Consider the following 22176-nt stretch of genomic DNA (forward strand, 5'->3'; position numbering starts at 1 on the left):
TGCTCGTGGCAAAATGTTAACTACCTCGCCTGGTATACAGGAGGTGGCGGGTTCGATCCCGACCCCTGACGCCTGCTGTATATTTGGAGTTTGCGTGTCTCTCTCTCTCTCCGGGTCCTCTGGTTTTTCCCTCCACATTTAGGAACATGCATTTAGAGTATTCGACTGCTATACATTTCCACGTGATAAGCCACTTCGTTGAGCTATCATCCGTGGCAAGGTCGCTTCTGAAAAATAGCAACGTAGCTCAGTGGGCCTTACCTGGTAACATTTAAATAAATTTCGATTTAAAGCTTTCGTGACTGCAGGGATTCATCTTCTTGGTTCTTTCGGTAAAGTCACGTAGAAGGGAAGTAATAAAATAATAAAAATAAAACATAATAAAATTATTCTCACGACGTTTCGGCCACAACGCAAGCAGCCGTCCTCAGGTGAAAACCAGGTCCGTCGAGGCGACAGAGTCTGCATGAAACAGCACACGAGCTTGGAGCATATATATAAGCTGGGCGCCTTGACGAAGGAATTTGCATATCAAGAGGAATTTAGCATATTTATGGGAAATGCAGGAATGTGATTAGTACTACATATGCATGTGCATTATGCAGGATTAACAGCATCAAAGGGAGCTGCAGTTGCTGCTGCTGCTGCTGCAGTTGCTGCTGCTGCTGCAGTTGCTGCTGCTGCTGCTGCAGTTGCTGCTGCTGCAGTGCAGTGTGCAGAGTAATGTATGGTGTCGTAATTGTATAGTAAATATATAGCAGCCTGATACACATTAGGGTGGGTAGAATAATACATAGTGTTATATTAAAATGGATAAGGCAGCAACTGCAGCAGCAGCAGAAACTGCAGCAGCAGCAGAAACTGCAGCAGCAGCAACTGCAGCAGCAGCAACTGCAGCAGCAGCAGCAGCAGCAGCAACTGCAGCTCCCTTTGATGCTGTTAATCCTGCATAATGCACATGCATATGTAGTACTAATCACATTCCTGCATTTCCCATAAATATGCTAAATTCCTCTTGATATGCAAATTCCTTCGTCAAGGCGCCCAGCTTATATATATGCTCCAAGCTCGTGTGCTGTTTCATTCAGACTCTGTCGCCTCGACGGACCTGGTTTTCACCTGCTTGCGTTGTGGCCGAAACGTCGTGAGAATAATTTTATTATGTTTTATTTTTATTATTTTATTACTTCCCTTCTACGTGACTTTACCGAAAGAACCAAGAACATTTAAATAGTTTTAGTTTTTGTTCTGCTGTTCCCAGTCAGCCAGCAAAACTTTAATCCTTTTTGTAGCTCTTTCTCTTTCCTTCTCTGTACTGTATAATCCCAATATATCTGAAATTTCCCACTTTGTCTTTGTTTCTCAATTCCACTGTTCCCTCTACTCACTCCACAGTATCTCACCAACTTTCCTGCTGCCTCTCTCTCTCGCCTCTCACCCTCGCTATCGTAATTCACACCTCTCTCTCTGTCATCTCAATTTCCCTTGCCTCTTCCTAATCCTCTCTCCCACCGTTTGTCACTTTCCCTCATCCTCCTCTCTCCTCTACCCGTTTTGCTATTTTTTTTAACGATCAGTGGAAACAAGAAGATGCTCGGTGTAGTCGGCACTTTGCTTCGTTCATCATTTCGTAATTTTTTTTTTTATAACTTTGCTCTCTCTCTCTTTCATCTTTTTTCCTAGATGTTTCTGTTTACGCGTAGTCCCTTGAAGATGTATTCTTGTTAGTGTTTTTGTGTGTTGCGGTTGCACCCGATTCAAGAGCCGAATGGCTCACAGGGCCATACCAATTAGATGAAAACTGAAAAAAAAACTGAATCTCTGTTCCATGTCCTTTCACTCTCTACCCACCCATTCCCTCCCTGACCTACATTCATCTCCCTCCCTCACCTCTCTCCATCTCCTTTCTATCTCCCTCTCTGACCTCCCTCTCTCTATCTATCTCACCTCCCTCCCTCACCTCCCTCCCTCACCTCCCTCCCTCACCCCCCCTCCCTCACCTCCCTCCCTCACCTCCCTCACCCCCCTCCCTCACCTCCCTCTCTCCATCTCCCTCACCACCCTCCCTCACCTCCCTCACCCCCCTCCCTCACCTCCCTCCCTCACCCCCCTCTCTCCATCTCCCTCACCCCCTCCCTCACCTCCCTCCCTCACCCCCCTCCCTCACCTCCCTCACCCCCCTCCCTCACCTCCCTCCCTCACCCCCCTCTCTCCATCTCCCTCACCTCCCTCCCTCACCTCCCTCCCTCACCCCCCTCCCTCACCTCCCTCCCTCACCTCCCTCACCCCCCTCCCTCACCTCCCTCTCTCCATCTCCCTCACCTCCCTCCCTCACCTCCCTCACCCCCCTCCCTCACCTCCCTCCCTCATCCCCCTCTCTCCATCTCCCTCACCCCCTCCCTCACCTCCCTACCTCACCTCCCTCCCTCACCTCCCTCACCCCCCTCCCTCACCTCCCTCCCTCACCTCCCTCCCTCACCTCCCTCACCCCCTCCCTCACCTCCCTCCCTCACCTCCCTCCCTCACCTCCCTCACCCCCCTCCCTCACCCCCTCCCTCACCTCCCTCCCTCACCCCCCTCCCTCACCCCCCTCCCTCACCTCCCTCCCTCACCCCCCTCCCTCACCTCCCTCCCTCACCTCCCTCACCCCCTCCCTCACCTCCCTCCCTCACCTCCCTCTCTCCATCTCCCTCACCCCCTCCCTCACCTCCCTCACCCCCTCCCTCACCTCCCTCCCTCACCTCCCTCTCTCCATCTCCCTCACCCCCTCCCTCACCTCCCTCCCTCACCTCCCTCACCCCCCTCCCTCACCTCCCTCACCCCCCTCCCTCCCTCACCTCCCTCTCTCCATCTCCCTCACCCCCCCTCCCTCACCCCCTCCCTCACCTCCCTCCCTCACCCCCCTCCCTCACCTCCCTCCCTCACCTCCCTCACCCCCCTCCCTCACCTCCCTCTCTCCATCTCCCTCACCTCCCTCCCTCACCTCCCTCACCCCCCTCCCTCACCTCCCTCCCTCATCCCCCTCTCTCCATCTCCCTCACCCCCTCCCTCACCTCCCTACCTCACCTCCCTCCCTCACCTCCCTCACCCCCCTCCCTCACCTCCCTCCCTCACCTCCCTCCCTCACCTCCCTCACCCCCTCCCTCACCTCCCTCCCTCACCTCCCTCCCTCACCTCCCTCACCCCCCCTCCCTCACCCCCTCCCTCACCTCCCTCCCTCACCCCCCTCCCTCACCCCCCTCCCTCACCTCCCTCCCTCACCCCCCTCCCTCACCTCCCTCCCTCACCTCCCTCACCCCCTCCCTCACCTCCCTCCCTCACCTCCCTCTCTCCATCTCCCTCACCCCCTCCCTCACCTCCCTCACCCCCTCCCTCACCTCCCTCCCTCACCTCCCTCTCTCCATCTCCCTCACCCCCTCCCTCACCTCCCTCCCTCACCTCCCTCACCTCCCTCACCCCCCTCCCTCACCTCCCTCCCTCACCTCCCTCTCTCCATCTCCCTCACCCCCCCTCCCTCACCCCCTCCCTCACCTCCCTCCCTCACCCCCCTCCCTCACCTCCCTCCCTTTATCTCTCTCCAGCTTGCACTTGCGTGGGATCCACGGGGAGGGGGGGGGGTGACGTGGGCGTGACGTCACCGTGACGTGCCGTGACGCACGAGCCAGGCTCAAGACTGTGGGATGAGGGTGAGGTCATCATGCAAATGTGCACGGTGGCATCACCGGTAGCTGCACCCAGGCAGACAGGAATCCACCCAGGTATGATTAATGACCACGATTGGTCTTCCTCAGCGCACTGCTGTCTTTAATAATGAAATCACCGTATTCGGACCAGTTCATTTTGTCTCATCACTTTGGTCCTGTGGTGTGAAGTCATCGTCATCCTCCACGTGGTCAACGTCGACTCACGTGAAAATACAAATCGAAAAGAAAAAAAACACTTTGCAAATATTTCCGTCACTTCATTTCGTATCGCAAACTTGACAACGGCTGGAGCCGCGGGTAACCACCACCACGGCTATCTCCTTCCGAAACAAGGCCGCCCGTACCCTGTCGCGTTACAGGAGCCGCTGTTGGTTTCTTGTGGTATCAGTCGCAACTGGACACTGGTGAGCGGTGAAACTTTGGTGGTTCGGAGTAGCCGCTTGCTGTCTCTTTCTCCTCCTATTGCCAGAGGCGTAGCTAGGATATTTTGCGCCCAGGGACAAACTATAAAATTGGCGCCCCCCCCCGTTTAATCACATTTTCCTATTACATCGAATAAGGAATAACAATTTAAATTTTAATGAAACATTGTATTTAAAGAAGCAAATTTATAGAAATTATATTACATGGCTCACTCAGTCACGGTCGTAGACTGGTTGACATTCTACAAAAGATAAATTTTTCTTGATTTCACTGTCGCAAACTGGTCAATCACGTAATCAAAATCAGTTTTTTCAAATGTTTCTCTTTCAACACTAAGAAGAGCAAGATCGCTGAGACGATCTTGTCCCATTGAAGCTGAACGACCGCTCACAGCTTGCAATTGAAACTGCTAATGTTAATAAAATTTGCAGTGAAATTCGCATAAAACACAATAAAACCAAGAAGATCCAAAGGAGTTTCTGGTAGAACTTCATTCCGGTTACTGAGCAGCATTTTGCATTCTCCAATTTCTGTGAAAAGTTCATGGCCATTGATGTCGATGTCATAGAAATTTCCAAAATCTGTGCAATTTCAACGAATTGCATCGACATCTGTGTCAGATAGAAGAGTTTTGACGTCCAGCAGAAATCCAAATTTTGTGTTCAGGTCTTTTAGTCGTAAAAACCGTGTTGACATCTCCAGTTGAAGTCGATAAAATACGCTCTTCATAACGCGCACAATTTCTTCTTCTGCTGAAAGTCCTGCATCTCTTGCCAGTTCTCCTGGCATCTTCTTCTGTCCACATCGATCCCCCAGGCTGTGCATCTTGTTTTGGCGTTTTCTACAGCAACTTGGCTCAAATCATCACGAAGCTTGACAAATTCATGCTCCAAAGATTCAAGATCAGTTGTTGCTTCCTTGAAATTCATAGTAGGATCCTGTAACCGCTTCTGAACACGATCAATTTTTCCTAGAATGACATTCCAGAAATGTAATACAACTATGAAATTAAAATTTAATACGCATGCCTGTAACTGTTCTGCATCACTTCTGGTTTGAGGCATCATAGTTACGTCCTCCGATAATTTGTCTAACAGCCCTACTAGTTCATCCAGTCCTTCATAGATAGCTTTAACAGCTTCTGATCGTGCACTCCAGCGTGTTTCAGGCCGTCGTAGTTTCCGCCACCAAAAAACAGGCCAGTGACTAAGGCTGAAAGACTGCGCCTGTCTGTTGTTTGGGACGTTCTTCCATGTAAGTTCTTAATAGGCGCGCGTACCAAAATGTAATTACATGACATGTAGGCTGTGTGTGGCGAGATATATAAACTTTTAGGTCGAGGTGTAGATTTGTGCAGTAGTTTAAGGCTGCTGCGCCCGCCGCAATAAGTTATAATGTAACATTGTAAGCCTCATTTTGGCGCCCCTTTACCTTGGCGCTTGGGGACATATGTACCCCCCTGCCTCCCCCTAGCTACGCCTCTGCCTATTGCTCAATCCACACTCGTCTCCCCCCCCCCCCCCTTTACTGTAACAAACTTCCCACTCCACATTAAGCCTTTTCTCACTAAGTTTCCGCTCCTCACTCAAAACTCACTTATTGTTCTCTAGCTCATCTCACGACCCCCCCCCCCCCCCTTAATCTCTGCCTCATAACCACCAACACCGTTACTATTCCCTTTTCATATTCTTATACAGGTAGGAACAACAGTTCCACACTGCCCACCAGGGATTATTTGTCTGTCGTGCATAGCCCCTCCCAAACATGTAGTACGCTCCCGGATTGGTTGAAGTGCGTCACGTGACCACGAGCTTTCTGTCGTGCACGAATGCGCTGTCCAACCAAGTTCCAACCTGCCCACTCCGAAGGAACGTGTTTATATGGCTATCACTCATTCCCCATTTATTCCACTCATCATTTACTGTCATTGATTTCGCTTTCACCCAATTCACGCATCATCACAGATTCGCCCCCATCGCTTCCTCTCTCATCTATTTCATTCGCCTCGTCTCCACCGTTACTACCTTCACACACGCGACGTTGCACCGTTGTTCATTCTTTGTAGAGCGCCTAGGTTGAGACGAAATAAAAATTCCGTTCGGATACGATAAAACATCAGGAGGGGACGAGGGTCAACGCCCGCTGCACTTTAAAAGGCCGTCCCACGAGCCACATCAGGAATTGCAGGCGCAGTCGAATCTTTTCAGTAAAAATTAAGAAGCCATGTTTTGTTTGCACAGCTTTACAATCAACCACTGAAGTAGACTGATCAGCCAATGGTATTTTTCTTATTATTGTCAGAGTTTTTTTTAATTGAAATCTTCACTGGCATGCTTTGCATGGAGACATCACTTTACGGTATATATATGTGTGATAAATATATATATATAGGGCGCCAAGGTGCCAAGATGTTAACTCTCCTGCCTGGTATGCAGGTCGTGCGTTTCATCCCGACCCTGACGCCTGTATATTTGGAGTTTGCATGTTCTCCCTGTGGTCGCATGGATTTTTCTCCGGGTCCTCCGGTTTTCCCCTCCACATTTCGGATCAACGTGCGTTTAGAGTAACCAGCTGTTAGAAATGTCCACGCGATAAGCCACTTCGTCGAGCTATCATTGTTCGATGCTAGCCATCAAACAATGACGGTAACTGCATCGCACGCTTTCAGATGCGCTTCAGCGGCCGTCTGGAACACTCTTCCTTCCGACTTTAGGAGGCCACTGGAGCACCTCCGATTGGCACGGTTGGCTAAGTACAGTGGTGCGAAAGAGGTTCAACATACATACATTTGTGGCTAGGTTGCTTCTGAAAGAGAGCTACTACATAGCTCAGTGGGCCTTACCTGCTAAACAAAAAAAAACCCAGCAGTAATAGATTAATCTCGTCCATACGGTGTTCAACAACCACACACTGCGGGTCAGAAACACTTTCTCTTCATACGATGCATCCCTCGCACTCCTCCACCGTGGAATTCTCTGACCGCGATTCAAATGTACGCAAGACATTGACTCGTCGAGCAACGCCACGTCCTCAATGGGGCCGTCTGTTGCCGGCCACTTGGCGTTTTGTAGCCTCGAGAAAGGAAAAATGAAAAGAAAAGAAACCTTATAGTAATCGGTTTTTACCCTTTCAACTGGTACAAAAACTGACACCTGTATACAAGGCATCATGTTTGCAAGAACCACAACACAAACAGTCAAAATACAAACAAAAAGAAACAACTCTGATGATGATAATGATATGCACCGTCCTTGAGACAGTTTTTCTTAGAGCCTAGTCTCCATTGGTGTTGGAGCAGATGACGCCAAAAGGGGTGCAACTCAAAGACAGCGCACTATCAGAGTATTGAGAGCTCGGGGTAAGCATTTACGCGATGAGACATCTCCTTTACCTCGCATCGCCGGCGCTGCCGCTTACCCTGCGAGCTCTTGGGCGAGTGCCGCGGGGACTCTGGCCGCGGCGCCACGTGCTGCACCGGCCGCGCCTGCTTGGCGGCGAGCTTGCGCAGGCCCTGCCGCCGCTTCTCGAACATGTCCCTCACCTCCGTCACCTTCCGGTGGAGCACCTCCACGCGCTCCTGCAAACGGTGGTTGGGGGGGGGGGGGTGCAGAACGTCGGCCGAGTCGATCGAGCTCACCTTCGTCGTCGTCACTGTCGTAAACTGTCATTGGGACGCCGTCGTTTTTGTCAGCGTCTGTGTGCCGTGTTTTTGTTTTATAACTTTCTCGTGGCAATATGTTCAGGAGCAAATGGGGCCAATGCTGAGGTCGGCTCGCCCACGTGTGTGTGCATGTGCATTAAATTTCCTTCGCGATCGTACGTAGCCAACCGTGCTAATTGGAGGTGCGGGGGGCACAGGACACTCATTGGGATTTGGGGATCTGGAATGAGATTCAGGATTAGGATTGTGAATCGGGTTTACAGGTTTGAATTTCAGAATAACATCTACGTGTGCGGTTACAAAAAAAGCACTCCATCTTGTTACGTTCAGAATGGCACTTAATGAGGCTGACAGTCAGTATCTGCGTTAGGCTATTCTGTACGCACGTTGAACTCCTCTCGCACCGCACACCGGCGAACTGCGGGGAAGGACAACAAACTAAACACGGGAACCGTTAAGGTAAAGGTGCAGCCCTGAAATAGTTTGCCCGCGTCACTGTCGGTAGAAGGGCCTCCGCCAGAGACAGCTGTGGTGAGCCACTTGGGTGGATACTTTGGTTTAACCTTCCACGCTTGCCCAGAACACCTTGGAAGAGGTAGGAATACCCACACTTGACCCCCACCGCTCACAACTCGTGGGAGGAGGGCGAAGGTGGGGTGCATTGGACAGACCTGGCCATTGTTTTAACCGGGAGATTAGATCGAACCAGCGACACCTTCAGTGCCGGATGAAGCTAGTGCGGGGCCTGTAGCGTATGTTATAAAGGGGCCCTAAATAAAAAAAAAACATGTAAATAATAAAACCCAAATGTTTTACTTGCATATTAAAGTAATTGTGTTTTTTCATTTGCTATACAGCCATATAATATGACAAATCGCTAACCTTAAACACCCGGTTGTTCATAAAAGTTGAAGGCGGCATAGTACTTTCGTAATAGAGCAAGTGCAGAATCACCAAACCGGAATTGATAGCTTGAGAGCATTTAACGCGGGGCCGTTGAAAGTGCGGGGCCCGTAGCATATGCAGCTACTTTTGCGACTACGATAATCCGGCACTGGACACCTTGTGCGCCAATCCCCACACGAGGACAACATCCCCACGACTTTCGACATCACAAACAACCCCATAATCTTCGAGAGACACGCAGCCGCCTCTGTCAATCTTTCACCACGACAAAGACTTCATTCCTTGACCGTTAAGGAGTTGGTGGGCAAATTGGCAGGGGGGGTTGGATAGGGCGAGGTGTGGTGGGGGTGGGGCGGGGCAGTAAACGCGCCGGGCACGCGCTGACCCCGTGCGGGACTCACGGAGAGGTCGGAGGTCAGGATGGCGTCGAAGGGCGACGTGTCGCCCAGCTGGTGTTCGTGCGACGACTCGAGGAAGGCGTGGATCTCGGCCAGGGCCGCCTCGGCCCCTTCCTGGGACTGGCAGCGGTCCACGGGCTGCGAGGCGAGGAGGTACACCCCCCGCTCGCACCACGCCATCGCCTGGGCCGCGTAGAGGTGGGGCGGCCCGGTTAGACAGGTCCATCGGTCGAGCAGTGAGCTCATCAATGAGTGAGTCCGTCATTCAATCGGTGGTTCATTCAATCAGTGTATTTTCTGGCCAATGTCCATCTTCTTGGGGTTTTCCCCCAATTCCCTGTCTCCCTTTTTACACCTTCCTTGCCAATGCCCTTCTTTAATTATTTCTATGGGCGTGGTCTGTGTCCCCCGTGTGACCCCCAACACATTACACTTGTCACAGATTAACCACAATGCCTTGCTGATCTCGTCAAGGAGCAAACATTTTAGTCATCCTCGCAGCGGCTTTAGACTGGCGATCGAACAAAGATGGTCACCACATCGTGCACTCTCAAATGCGCTTCTGCGGCTGTCCGGAACGCTCTTCCTTTCAATATTAGGAAGCCACTGGAGTTATGTACTTTTAAATCTAGATTGATAACTCATTTCTTTAGAACTGCTTTTTGTGTTTAGTTTGTTATCCTGCCCCCGCACCTCCGATTAGCACGGTTGGCTACGTACGGTGCAAAAGAATTTCAACAAACATACATATCAGTTGTTTGATCAAGCAGTTAAATCGTTATTTACGATTAATTAATATTATATGCCAATTATCGAGTGAAACCTCTCAGATCTGAGCTCGAATAATCTGACTTTTGATATGTGGGCAGGCCTTTCTGCTTCTCATCGACCGGACAAATTTCGTCGATTTAATTGCATCGAGTTAATTCATCACGTCAGCGTTTATTAACGCTCCCTAAGATTAAATGCCTCAATGCAAATAGCGCTTCCTGTTTGTAGCAGGGAGGCACGATGACTCTCGTTAAGATTACCCAATCAGAACAAAACGTTTGTACTGAGTTTGACTTTTTCCACTTAGGGAGCTTCGATGGAGAAAACCAGCGACACCAGTTCACAAATGCATTTTGCACAGACAGCTATCCATCGTTCTTCCAACTACTAATTAAAACACATTCCTGCAGAGGGAGCTGGTAGGAACGTTGGGTTGCTCGGTCAATGGCCAGGGTCAACGGCGGCGTGGTGTATTTCTGCAAATATGCCAACTGTGAGGGCGGGCACAAGCCGGCGTGAGTAGGTTAAACGTTGAGTTTTATAAGGGCACCATGGGGGTGACCAGCCCCTCCCCACCCAGCCCCACCCCTCCCACCCCCCACCCAGCCCCTCCCCACCCTCCCCACCCAGCCCCTCTCCACCCTCCCCACCCAGCCCCTCCCCACCATCCCCTCCCTCCCCACCCAGTCCCTCCCCAACCTCCCCTCTCCACCCAGCCCCACCCCTCCTATTTTTGGATGCACGATGGACAGAATAATCCTGTGTGGGCTGGTGTAACCAGGAGGTTACTACCAGTACTACACATGTTGGACAGCGTTGCATAATCCACGCGGTGGCGATTTGGTAACTACCTCGCTTGGTATACAGGTGGTCGTGGGTTTGATCCCGACCCTGATGCCTGGATATATTTGAAGTGGTCGTGTTGATTTTTTTGTCCGGGTCCTTCGGTTTTTCTCCTCCACATTTAGAATCAACATGCATTTAGAGTATTCTCCTGCCATTTATTTTCACACGATGGTAAGCCGATTGATCGAGCCGTAATTTGTGGTGACCGGGTCGCTTCTGAAAAAAGAGCTACGCAACTCAGTGGGCCTTAGCTGTTACGATAAAAAATAGTTTATAGTTGAATATATTTGGAGTTTGCATGTTCTCCTTGTGGCCGCATGGACTTTTCTACGATTTGTTCTCTCTCCAGATTTAGAATCTATACAAGCGATCCCTGAAAGCGTAGTCTTTTCCCTCCACGTTTAGAATCGACACGCGTTTAGACTATTCGGCTGCTACAAATTTCCACACGACGGTAAGCCGATGCGTCGAGCCGTCATTTGCGAGGGCCATGCCGCTTCTGAAAAAGAGCTACTCAGCTCAGTGGGGCCCTGAACTGGTCACAATAACCCCACGTTGCTGCTGTTGCTGTTGCTGCTGTTGTGTAGGCGAGCGTCACCTTCTCGAGCCTCTTCTCCAGCTCGAGCGAGAGGCCGAGCGAGCGGCTCTTGCGCTCATGACCCTCGGAGAACTCCAGCGAGATGCGCTGCAGCTCCTGGCAGGGCAGCGCGAGGGCGTCCTCCGCGAAGAGGTTGTCCGCCTCGATGAGCTCCTCCCCTCGCGAGGCGAGCATAGCCGCCTTGCCCAGCCACTCCTGCACGGCGGGGGGAGCGGTGATGCAGCGGTCGGCGCACAGCATTTAATAACCCAAGGGCATTCATTTTTTTCTCTCTCTCTCTCTCTCGCTGCGGAGCGCTAGCATCAGAGCCGTGCCGCCACCGCCGGATGACGGTGACGATGCTGGCCGCGCGGGAAGTTGTGGTGACGATACGCAGGGCGCATGCATCGCGGATCAGCTGGTGTGTGTGCGTGTCTGTGTGTGTGTGTATCGGTGGGGAGCGGTAGTGTAGCGGTCAGCGCGCTGCGCTACGAACCCAGCGACCCGAGTTCGATTCCCGCTCACGGCCAACACCACCGGCGATTATCAGAACCGGTCCAGGGCCTCCCCTAGGTCGACTCAGCCTCAAATGAGTACCTGGCATGATGTGTAAACATCGCCACTGGGGAGACAAAGTCGGCCGGGCGTGGTATTGGCAACCCACCCTCTCGTGTGCCGTGCCGGCCTTTATAGGTGCTCGCTAACAGCACTTGCCCCAACCGTCTGTTCAGGCTATATGGGGGATCTTTGCCTTTTGGAGCAGTAGCGTGGCGGATTAGCAGCCGCTCTACGAACCCAAAGACCTGAGTTCGATTGTCACTCACGGCCGACATTTCGGTGAAGTTCACAAATAATTGTCAATTGAGAGACCACACGAGTTGTCGCTTGAAACTGCGTCAAGCATCATCAGGTCAGAAAAGCAGAAAATCAGGATGACCCCACCCCCACTCCCTCACTGAGTTCTGTGTACGCCCTCTCTTTAACCAAGGTTGCTCTGCTAACCAAGGTCGCTCTATTGACTAAAGGTCACTTTGTTAACCAAGGTCACTCTGTTAACCAAAGTCGCTCTGTTAACCAAGTTCGCTCTGTAAACTAAAGGTCGCTCTGTTAACCAAAGTCGCTCTTCATAATCAACGTTTCAAAGTCGCACTGTAAACTAAAGGTCGCTGTGTTAACCAAGGTCCCTCTGTTAACCAAAGTCACTCCGCTAACCAAAGTCACTCTGTTAACTTAAGGTTGCTGTGTTAACCAAGGTCACTCTGTTAACCAAAGTCGCTCTGTAAACTAAAGGTCGCTGTGTTAACCAAGGTCGCTCTGTTAACCAAAGTCACTCTGTTAACTTAAGGTTGCTGTGTTAACCAAGGTCACTCTGTTAACCAAAGTCGCTCTGTTAACCAAGTTCGCTCTGTAAACTAAAGGTCGCTGTGTTAACCAAGGTCGCTCTGTTAACCAAAGTCACTCTGTTAACTTAAGGTTGCTGTGTTAACCAAGGTCACTCTGTTAACCAAAGTCGCTCTGTTAACCAAGTTCGCTCTGTAAACTAAAGGTCGCTGTGTTAACCAAGGTCGCTCTGCTCACCAAGGTCACTCCGCGCGCACTCCCCCAGGAGGCAAGCCACCGCCGCCACTCAGCTTCTCACCTGGCCGCGCTGCTGCAGCGACGCGAGCTCCCGGAGGACTCTCTCAGCGTGCGAGCGACTCTCGGCCAGGTCGGGCACCTCAGCCAGCCGGTGCGTCAGCTCGCCCAGCGCCACTGCCACCTGCAAACCAGAGGTCACGGTCGCTCGGTCAAATGGAAAAATGGAAAAAAATGGATGAATATTCTTAGGTCTTTTCGGTAAAGTCACGTAGGTAAAAATTTAAATTAATAAAAGTAGAATAAAATAAAAATCACGACGTTTCGGAGACAACACAAGCTTCCGTCTTCAGGTGGAACCGTCACAGCACAAGCTTCCGTCTTCAGGTGGAACCGTCACAGCACGATAGCTGTATCAAGTGATAGCTGTATCACTTGATACAGCCATCGTGCTGTGACGGTTCCAAAACGTCGTGATTTTTATTTAATTTTTATTTTACTTTTATTAATTTAAATTTTTTACCTTCGTGACTTTACCGAAAAAACCTAAGAATATGAATCCTTGCAGTCACGAAAGCTTCAAATCTAGAAAAGGGATGAAGTAATCTGACTTGCGTAGGCAATGCAATGCCGAGGCTCTGCCACCTACCCGGCACGCAAGTGCAATGCCTAGCGCTCTCCCTGTGCTGACGTCAAGCCAGTATCAGGGGCGGGTCTGCGGAGATATTAACATCACGGTGGCAAGATGTTCACCAACTCGCCTGGTGTACAGGAAGTTGTGGGTTGAACCCCAACGCCTGCTGCTGTATATTTGGAGTTTGCGTGTCTCCTCTCTCTCTCCGTGGTCGCGTGGATTTTTCACCGGGTCCCCCGGTTTTCCCCTCTACATTTAAAATCAACGTGCATTTTGAGTATTTGGCTGCTGCTATGAATTTCCACGCGATAAGCCACATCGTTGAACTATCATTTGTGGCCGGGTCGCTTCTGAAAAAGAGCTACGTAGCTCAGCAGGGCCTTAACCGGGTAAAAGAAAAAATTGGTCTTCTTGGTTCTTTCGGTAAAGTCACGTAGAAGGGAAATAATAAAATAATAAAAATAAAACATAATAAAATTATTCTCACGACGTTTCGGCCACATCGCAAGCAGCCGTCCTCCGGGGAAGAACAGGTCTGTCGGAAAAACAGCGTCTGAATTTCAGACGCGTCTGAATTTCCCTTTTACGTGACTTTACCGAAAGAACCAAGAAGATGAATCCCTGCAGTCACGAAAGCTTTAAATGGAAATAAAAAATTGGGTTTCATTTTTTTAATTCAAAGGGGAGCGATGGCTGCCGTGCATGTGCTGTGACACGCGGGCTGAGAGCTGAGCGTTGCATTCAGCTGTGGTACAGACTTGGAGTTTGGAGAATTAAAGGGAATCTACCCTGGAGAAGTTTTCACGTCCATCGTTGTGTGCACGTCAACCTCCGAGTTCACTCACGAACTCACTCTGGAATAATGAACGTGCTGCCACCGAACTGGGCATGAATGCTCTACGGTTCAGGAGTGCTACGTGTTTTTTTGTAAATGCACATTAGCAGTGACAGAGAGGAAGATGAATGCCCTTCAGTCAATCGTCCGTGCCAGTCACGTGGCCCCTGTGGTGGCGCGTTCGCCGGTCGTTGCAGAGGTTTCGCGGGTCGGATCCAGCAGACCACCCTGATTAATACCGCAGTGCGTATTGACCGTGAGAAAAATATACCACGTGCCGTCCGTCTCACAGTGGATGTTAATGATCCCGCGATGTCACTTGCAAGAGTTGGACACTGCGTACCCGATGTCAAAATGTAGTCAACATTTCTGTCAAATTATCCGCGACGTTATTCAATTGGAATCATAGGAAGCAACAATTGCCCCCCCCGCCCCCCCACCCCAACTGCTGCAAAAGCTTGGCGGGAACCTCCTGAAAAGAAGGAGCCGTGAGACTGAGCGAGCCTTTTCCTCAGTATAACGAGTTTAGTAGTAAAAAATCAAATATCCCGAAATGTGTGGGCAGAGGAGCTCAAAGGAAGGCGGTGGATAGTCGCTGTGCCGGAGCATTGCGTGTGTCGCCAGGTGGTCAATCAGACTGGGGGGTAGAACGCTTCCCCTCCCTAACGTTTTTACGTGCGATTTCCTCCATCGTTGCACTACCAGCATCGAGGTGTGAGACTTAAGCAATTCGCTCCGATACGTCACAGACCAATGCGACCTGCCGTGCTGGAGAAGACGGTCCGAGGAAACGGATATCACAGAGCTAGTTTTAACTCCCTCCAAATGACTTCTGCTCGTTTGCTAATGCGCGTTGATCATTAAGTTCGGTATTCCCTCGTTATTCGCAAACTTGGCTATCTGGAATCGCATCTGGAAACTCTACACGACTGCCGCATCGAGGGAGGGAGAGAAAGTGATGAGATAAAGTGATGAGAGATAAAGTGATGAGAGATAAAGTGATGAGAGATAAAGTGATGAGAGATAAAGTTATGAGATAAATATGAGAATAGGTTTTTCCCCTTTTTTCTGACAACAAAGCAGGTTCATCTTCTTGGTTCTTTCGGTAAAGTCACGTAGAAGGGAAATAACAAAATAATAAAAATAAAACATAATAAAATGAAATAATTCTCACGACGTTTCGGCTACAACGCAAGCAGCCGTCTTCAGGTGAAGAATGAGACACTACCAAGCTAGGAGCTTATATATAAACTGGGTTGGAGGTGGAAGAGCGCCTTAACAAAAAAGAATGTGCATATGAAGAGGAATTTAGCATATTCATGGAAAATGCGTAGGAGGTGGGCGGGGGGGGGTTCAAAGGCATATTATGCCCATGCATTATGCAGGATCAACAGCACCAAGGGGGGGTGCAGGGAGTAGCATTAACAAAGGAAAGGAATGTTATTGATATGTAGCTGCAGTTACTAAACAACCACGTAGAAAACTAAAGTATAAACTACATAAAAAACTAAAGTATAAACTGCATAGCACCATCAGTATACTTACTATACTCTACAATAAGCTGAGTTACTAACAGCAAGTAATACATTACAATTCTACGTCGTAAAAATTATATAATATGCTTCCATCTACACTTTATTCGCTTACATCACACGAGCATATACCGTACTATATACTGCCATAGATAAACCCAACATTAAATTATATACTGTATTACTATAAACCTTATACATTTCAACATAACACTATGTATTATTCTACCCACCCTAATGTGTATCGAAATGGTTTATTACGTCCTTCCAATGATTGCTAAGCCAGAATCCATCTTCTCGGTTAAAATTGTCTCTGTGTTTGTATATGTGGATCGCCTCATGAACGAATCTCTCATGATAGCCAGATGGCTTGCAGAGAACCTCTGTCTTGGAGAAGTCAATGTCATGTGAGCCCACTGAGTTGTAACAGTGATCTGCCACGGCTGAGGTGTTTGTCCTACCGTGTTTCAGGTCAGCTTTATGTTCACGGATGCGGTCCGAGACATGTCGTTTGGTTTCCCCAATGTAACTGCTACCACAGAGGCAACTTAGTTTGTAGACACCAGGGTACTGTATGTCTGGAACCACATCTTTTACAGACGGTACCAGATCACGGATTTTATGTACTGTATTGAATCGGACCTGGATCTTGTGTTTAATCAGGATTTTGGAGATCTTTTTTGTGACCCCAGCAATGTAGGGTAAGGTGATGGTCTTGAAAGGCTCCTCAACAGGATCCTTCTTGATGGTTGGAGTGATGGCTTTGCGGATTGTGTAGTCGGAGTAACCATTAGCCTTAAGAGCTTGGCGTACGTGTTTGAGTTCACTGGAAATGTGTTCATGGTCGGAGATGCATTGGGCTCTATGATATAGAGTCTTGATGAGAGAATTCTTCTGGGATGGATGGTGGTGGGAATCCGGTTTTAGATAAGCATCCGTATGGGTGGTTTTCCTGTAGACAGAGTGGCTCATTGAACCATCAGGTCTCCTTTTGATTAGGACATCCAAAAAGGGTAGCTTGCCATCATTTTCGACTTCCATGGTGAATCTGATGGCTGGGTGTATGGAATTGATGTGGTCGAGAAATTGGTCTAGAGCAGGCCGGCCATGTGGCCAGATGACAAAAGTGTCGTCTACGTACCTCTTCCATAAGGTCGGACGTAGAGTGGCAGTCTGGATGGCGTCCGTCTCAAATTTCTCCATGAAGATGTTGGCTACAACCGGAGATAGGGGGGAGCCCATTGGGGTGCCCTCAATTTGCTTGTAGAAAGTTTCATTCCAAGTGAAGTATGTATTGGTTAAGCAGTGTCTCACCAGGGGGGGTACCCCAGCATTCAGTCCTTGATGAACCAAGTCTTCAATGATTGCGATGGTGTCAGGTACAGGAACCTTGGTGAATAAGGAAACCACATCAAAACTGACAAGCAGGTCGTCTGGGGACAGGGCAATCCCCTTGATTGTCGATACCAGGTCAGTAGAGTTTAGTACTGCAGAGGTGGTTTTTCCAGTGAAAGGCCGTAGAATTTCAGACAAAAAACGAGCCAATTTATAGGTGGGGGAGTTGATAGTAGAAACAATGGGACGAAGAGGTGTATCTTCTTTATGTATCTTTGGCAAGCCGTATAATCTTGGTGGCCTGGCTGCAGAAGGTTTCAACGAGAACTGTTTGGTCTGATCAAATAATGCGGTTGAATCAGAAATGATTTTGTTGGTTTTAGTGACGAGGCTGTTGGTGGGGTCTCTTTTTATTTTTGTATAGCTGCCATCGTTGAGTAGTTCTTGAATTTTGTTGTTGTATTCTATTTTGTCCATGATGACAGTGGCATTGCCTTTGTCGGCTGAGAGGATGACAATGTCATCCCTCTTTTTTAATTGAGCTAATTCAAAACGCTCATCTTTGCTGATGTTGCTAGCTGGCATCTTAGCGTTTTTGAGGGTTGCAGAGATTTCGGATCTTGCTACGTCTGCAGCGATGTGACTCAAGCCCTTGAGAGCTCGAGTAGATGTAGCTCTCAAGGGCTTGAGTCACATCGCTGCAGAGTGTGTTCTTTTTATATTCTGACCACAAGTATCGTGGTTAATGCAGACATGATTCCTTGTAAAAGGTTTCAGTTTGGTGTTTTAACATCTTAACACCTGTTTTGTTGTCAGACAAAAAGGGGAAAAACCTATTCCCATATTTTGGTACTGGCAAAGGAGGTCCCATGATGTTATGAGATAAACTAATGTCACTTTAACATTTATTTTAACTTACTTTATGTTGATTATAACCAGTTTTAGTTTTCATTACGATGACGTCCATGTATTTAACATCTTATTTTTTACGTATTTGCTTAAGGTATTTCATTCATTAAAAAAAGACATTTTCGTCGGCCAATATCTCCGGAACGTGCCCCCTTTGCGAGTAACGAGAGAACGCCGTCGCGGGCGAACCTCGGTGAACTCCTCCTGGAAGTGCCTGATGTCCAGGCACTGCTGCAGCTTCAGGTGATGCTTCTCCCAGAACTCATCGAAGGCGGCCTCCGTCTCGTACAGCTGCGTCAGCAGCCTGCGGGGGAACACAACAACGGCATCGGGGTTACCCGCAGAACGCCCGGGCTCATTCACGGGGTGGGGGTGCCCCGGTGTTGTGATCTTTCCTCACAAGATACACTGCCCCTGCCCCCCCCCCCCCAGTTATTTACACAGAGACCCAACGTAGCCCTTTATCGTCACTTATATATTTGCTTGTCGAACAGCGGGCACAGCCGTGTCGACCGGACGCGGCCGCGGGCGGGGAGGGGGCCGGCAACCTCTGCACGGTGGAGATGTTCTCCGCGCGCTCCGAGTCTGAGTCTCCGCTCGAGTCACTGTCGCTGCAGTCCTCGATCGAGGCCATGAGGCCGTTGCCCTCCTCCACAGCCATCTGCATCTCGTCCTGCGGCACGACGGTGGGGGCACGGGAGCAGAGCGGGGGGGGCGGGGTGGGGGGTCACGGGGTCAATAACAGGGGTCACGAGACGGTGCCACGGTGGCGAGATGTATAGATTAGTATACAGTGAGGGAAGAAAGTATTTGATCCCCTGCTGATTTTGTACTTTTGCCCACTGACAAAGAAATGATCAGTCTATAATTTTATGGTAGGTTTATTTGAACAGTGAGAGACAGAATAACAACAACAAAATCCAGAAAAACGCATGTCAAAAATGTTATAAATTGATTTGCATTTTAATGAGGGAAATACGTATTTGACCCCCTCTCAATCAGAAAGATTTCTGGCTCCCAGGTGTCTTTTATATAGGTAACGAGCTGAGATTAGGAGCACACTCTTAAAGGGAGTGCTCCTAATCTCAGCTTGTTACCTGTATGGGTATACAGGGCAGTTATGTGTACATGTCGTCTTGGCTATACGCTTAGCTGCTCCATAATCCTTGCCGTCTGTGAGCGTAAGGACTGGATGCCATGGTGAGGAGATGTTAACTACCTCGCCGGGTATGCAGGAGGTCGTGGGTTCGATCCTGAACCTGACGCCTGCTGTATATTTGTAGCTTGCGTGTCTCTCTCTCTCTCCTCATGGTCACGTGGATGTATCTCCAGGTCCTCCGGTTTTTTACCTTCCACATTTAGAATCAACGTGCGTGTAGTGTATTTGGCTGCAAGCCACTTAGTTCAGTTATCATCTGCTGCCAGGTCTCTTCTGATTTTTCTAGAGTTGAATAACCATCAGAGTATCGTGTTTTCCCCCTTTTTTTGGCGACAAACCCTATTATTATATTTTGCTACTGGCAAAGGAAGTCTAATGACATCAGATTATCGTCAGCATTATCGCACGTTTCTTCCTTTGGAGTCGTTTTACGACCCCGACGTTACGTTTTTCCTTTTTTGCATTTCAGATTTGTCCCTTGCAAAACAGGCGGCGTTTCAATGGGCCCCCGCACCTGCCTGTGAATATATTCACGAATGAATGTATAAAATGCAAGTGTTGGACATGCCTGACTGCCAACGAGATGCGGAACGTCAACACCAGTCCAGAGTTTGCCTGCTTAAACAAATGCTACCTTGGCACTGATGGGCTGACACAATATATTTTGTTATGATCAGGGAAACGCTCTTTCATGGGGAGAAATATGTCGCCGTGTTTATTCCTGCGGTTCTTTATGCGCAGATTTAAAAATACCCGCGTGCTTTCGAACTTCTTTCGCACTGCACGCAGCCAACCCGTGCACGAGCAATTGAGCGCCAATTCATCTGAAAGGGCCCGGGAAATTTCCACCGGCTCCACCGCAGAGGCAACGACGACAACGACGACAACAGAAACGCGGCGCGAGGAACCTTGAGCTGGCAGCGTTTTCCGGCGTGGGCGCCCAGCAAGGCCCGAGTGCTCGGCACGTCCTGGGGCAACTCCATCTCGGCCAGGTCGGCGCCAAATGTTTGCAGCAGCTGAGCCGTGGCCTTCACCGTGAGAGCAAAGTCCTCAATCGCCTGAACATCATGGTAGTAGGGGGGCGTGGGGGGCACACGTGGTGAGGACGCGGGGGGCTGGACTTGCACCGACGCAAGGAGACGGCTAAAAGAGAGAATCCGGCCAAGAGGGAAACTGCTGCCGATTTGGAATCGACAACCAATTCCGGACCTTCATCCAGCAGTGGAAAACCAAAGGCTGCTGCTGATGATTATAATTGCCGACAACACCTTGACACCTCCCCTGTTCTCCGGTTTATAAGATGCACTTTTTTCCCCTGCATCTATAAAGCAAAAGGTTGGGGGTGCGTAGAGAGACAAAGGTGGCCGGGCGTGGTGCTCGCCACGCACCCCCTCGTGTGCCGTGCTGGCAGCCTTCGTAGGTGCTACTCGCTTACAGCACTTGCCCCAACAGTTCGTTAAGGCTATACAGGGGATCTTCATCATTGTCGTGGTAAGCGCTGCACTGCGCTACGAACCCGGCAAGTTTCGTGCTCACTCACACATGGCCAACATCGTTGACAAATTATCTGAACCGACCCTGAGCCACCCCTAGGTTGACTCAGCATTAAATAAGTACCTGGTGTGGTGTGTAAGCATCAGCACTAGGGAGACAAAGATGACCGGGCGTGATTCTGGCCACCCACCCAACCCCGTCCTGTGCCGTCTCGGCCTTCGTAGGTGCTCACTAACGCCACTTGCCCCAGCAGTCTGTTAAGGCTACGCGGTGAATATTTGTCTCTGTGTGTGTGAGACCAGATACGTATCACTTTATAGACACCGGGCAGAAGTCTGCAGTGCATTTTACTTTCCGGAGCATCTTATAAACCAAAAGAATCCAGAAAGAACGTTTCTCTATGTTAGGCCATGGACTGGCAATACAAATAACAAGACAGAGAAAAAAATTTGTATTCGGTAAAAACAACAACAATGCATTGTGGTCAATGCGAGAGATGGTGGCGCTCCTTAATAAAAAATAAAATCTATATAACGTCACGAAGCAGTAGCTCTTTAAAGAGCCGCACGCGGCTCCGGCAGCGACGGGCTGCCGACCCCCCCCCCCCCCCCATGCGTTAGGCAATCAGTTGGGTGGCATTTTCCAATGGCTGGGTGAAAAGTGCGGGTTTCTAAGTTTTTATATGTATATAAAAAAATAATTATCGCGACTCAAAAAACTCCGCGAGCGTGAAAAATATCCGAGAACGCCATGCCACGGGCTTAACGAGGGGGCTGGGAAAGGTGGGGAGGCAGGGGGCGGTGGAAGGTGCTTCGAAAGTGTCACTTGTTATCATTATTATCTTTATTGGAGAGCGGGTGGGGAGGTGCTGAGCACGGGAGTTACCCATGACACAGTTTTTTTGGGATTAGATCACGTAAATTTATAAATGTGTCGTTAAACCCGCCACCACCATTTATATATTTACTCGATCTAACCCAAATAAAAACCTGTATTATGGATGACATTGGTCGCAAAAGCCTCCGACGACGTGTTCAACGGAGGCAGTTACCGTTCGCTGCTGAACCCAGCGCCTGTGAGAGTACTCGCGCGTGCCGCCCAGCTCCGCACTCAGCTCCTCGCTGTCGATGTAATCGCACAGATCTGACACCGAGTTGAGCATGATGAGCTGCGACGCGAAAAGAGCACACAAAAGCAGCGGAGTTAGTTGAAGACGAACCACACACCCCGCCCCAACATCCCCCGTGCAGCCACAGCGGTCGAGGTATAATAATGCCGGTTCGAGGTCATCGGACGCAAATCTGTAACAAGGGTTGTGAAAGCCCCCACCGTGGGGCGCGCGAGATTTGCAACTCCGCTGGGAGACATCGAGCGGTGGAACGAACGGGAGGCGCAGAGCGGCATCGTGTGGGTTTGC

The 22176-nt window shown here is 49.8% G+C and overlaps 1 protein-coding gene across 1 annotated transcript in view; it reads right to left on the reverse strand.

The window, feature by feature from the left end:
* The window catches only part of LOC144734426 (guanine nucleotide exchange factor DBS-like), a 209555-nt gene that overhangs the window by 100679 nt on the left and 86700 nt on the right, over positions 1-22176 (reverse strand). Inside the window, exons 6-13 of the mRNA XM_078616610.1 lie at positions 21811-21927; positions 20174-20323; positions 18655-18779; positions 18296-18410; positions 12926-13045; positions 11308-11502; positions 9096-9275; positions 7545-7704 (exon numbers count right to left, since the gene is read on the reverse strand). Of these exons, the coding sequence (XP_078472736.1) occupies positions 7545-7704; positions 9096-9275; positions 11308-11502; positions 12926-13045; positions 18296-18410; positions 18655-18779; positions 20174-20323; positions 21811-21927 (1162 nt within the window). The remainder of the gene's footprint in view (positions 1-7544; positions 7705-9095; positions 9276-11307; positions 11503-12925; positions 13046-18295; positions 18411-18654; positions 18780-20173; positions 20324-21810; positions 21928-22176) is intronic.

The sequence above is a fragment of the Lampetra planeri genome, chromosome 51 (genome assembly GCF_965212315.1).
Source record: "Lampetra planeri chromosome 51, kcLamPlan1.2.h2, whole genome shotgun sequence".
In the NCBI taxonomy this organism is placed as follows: domain Eukaryota; kingdom Metazoa; phylum Chordata; class Hyperoartia; order Petromyzontiformes; family Petromyzontidae; genus Lampetra; species Lampetra planeri.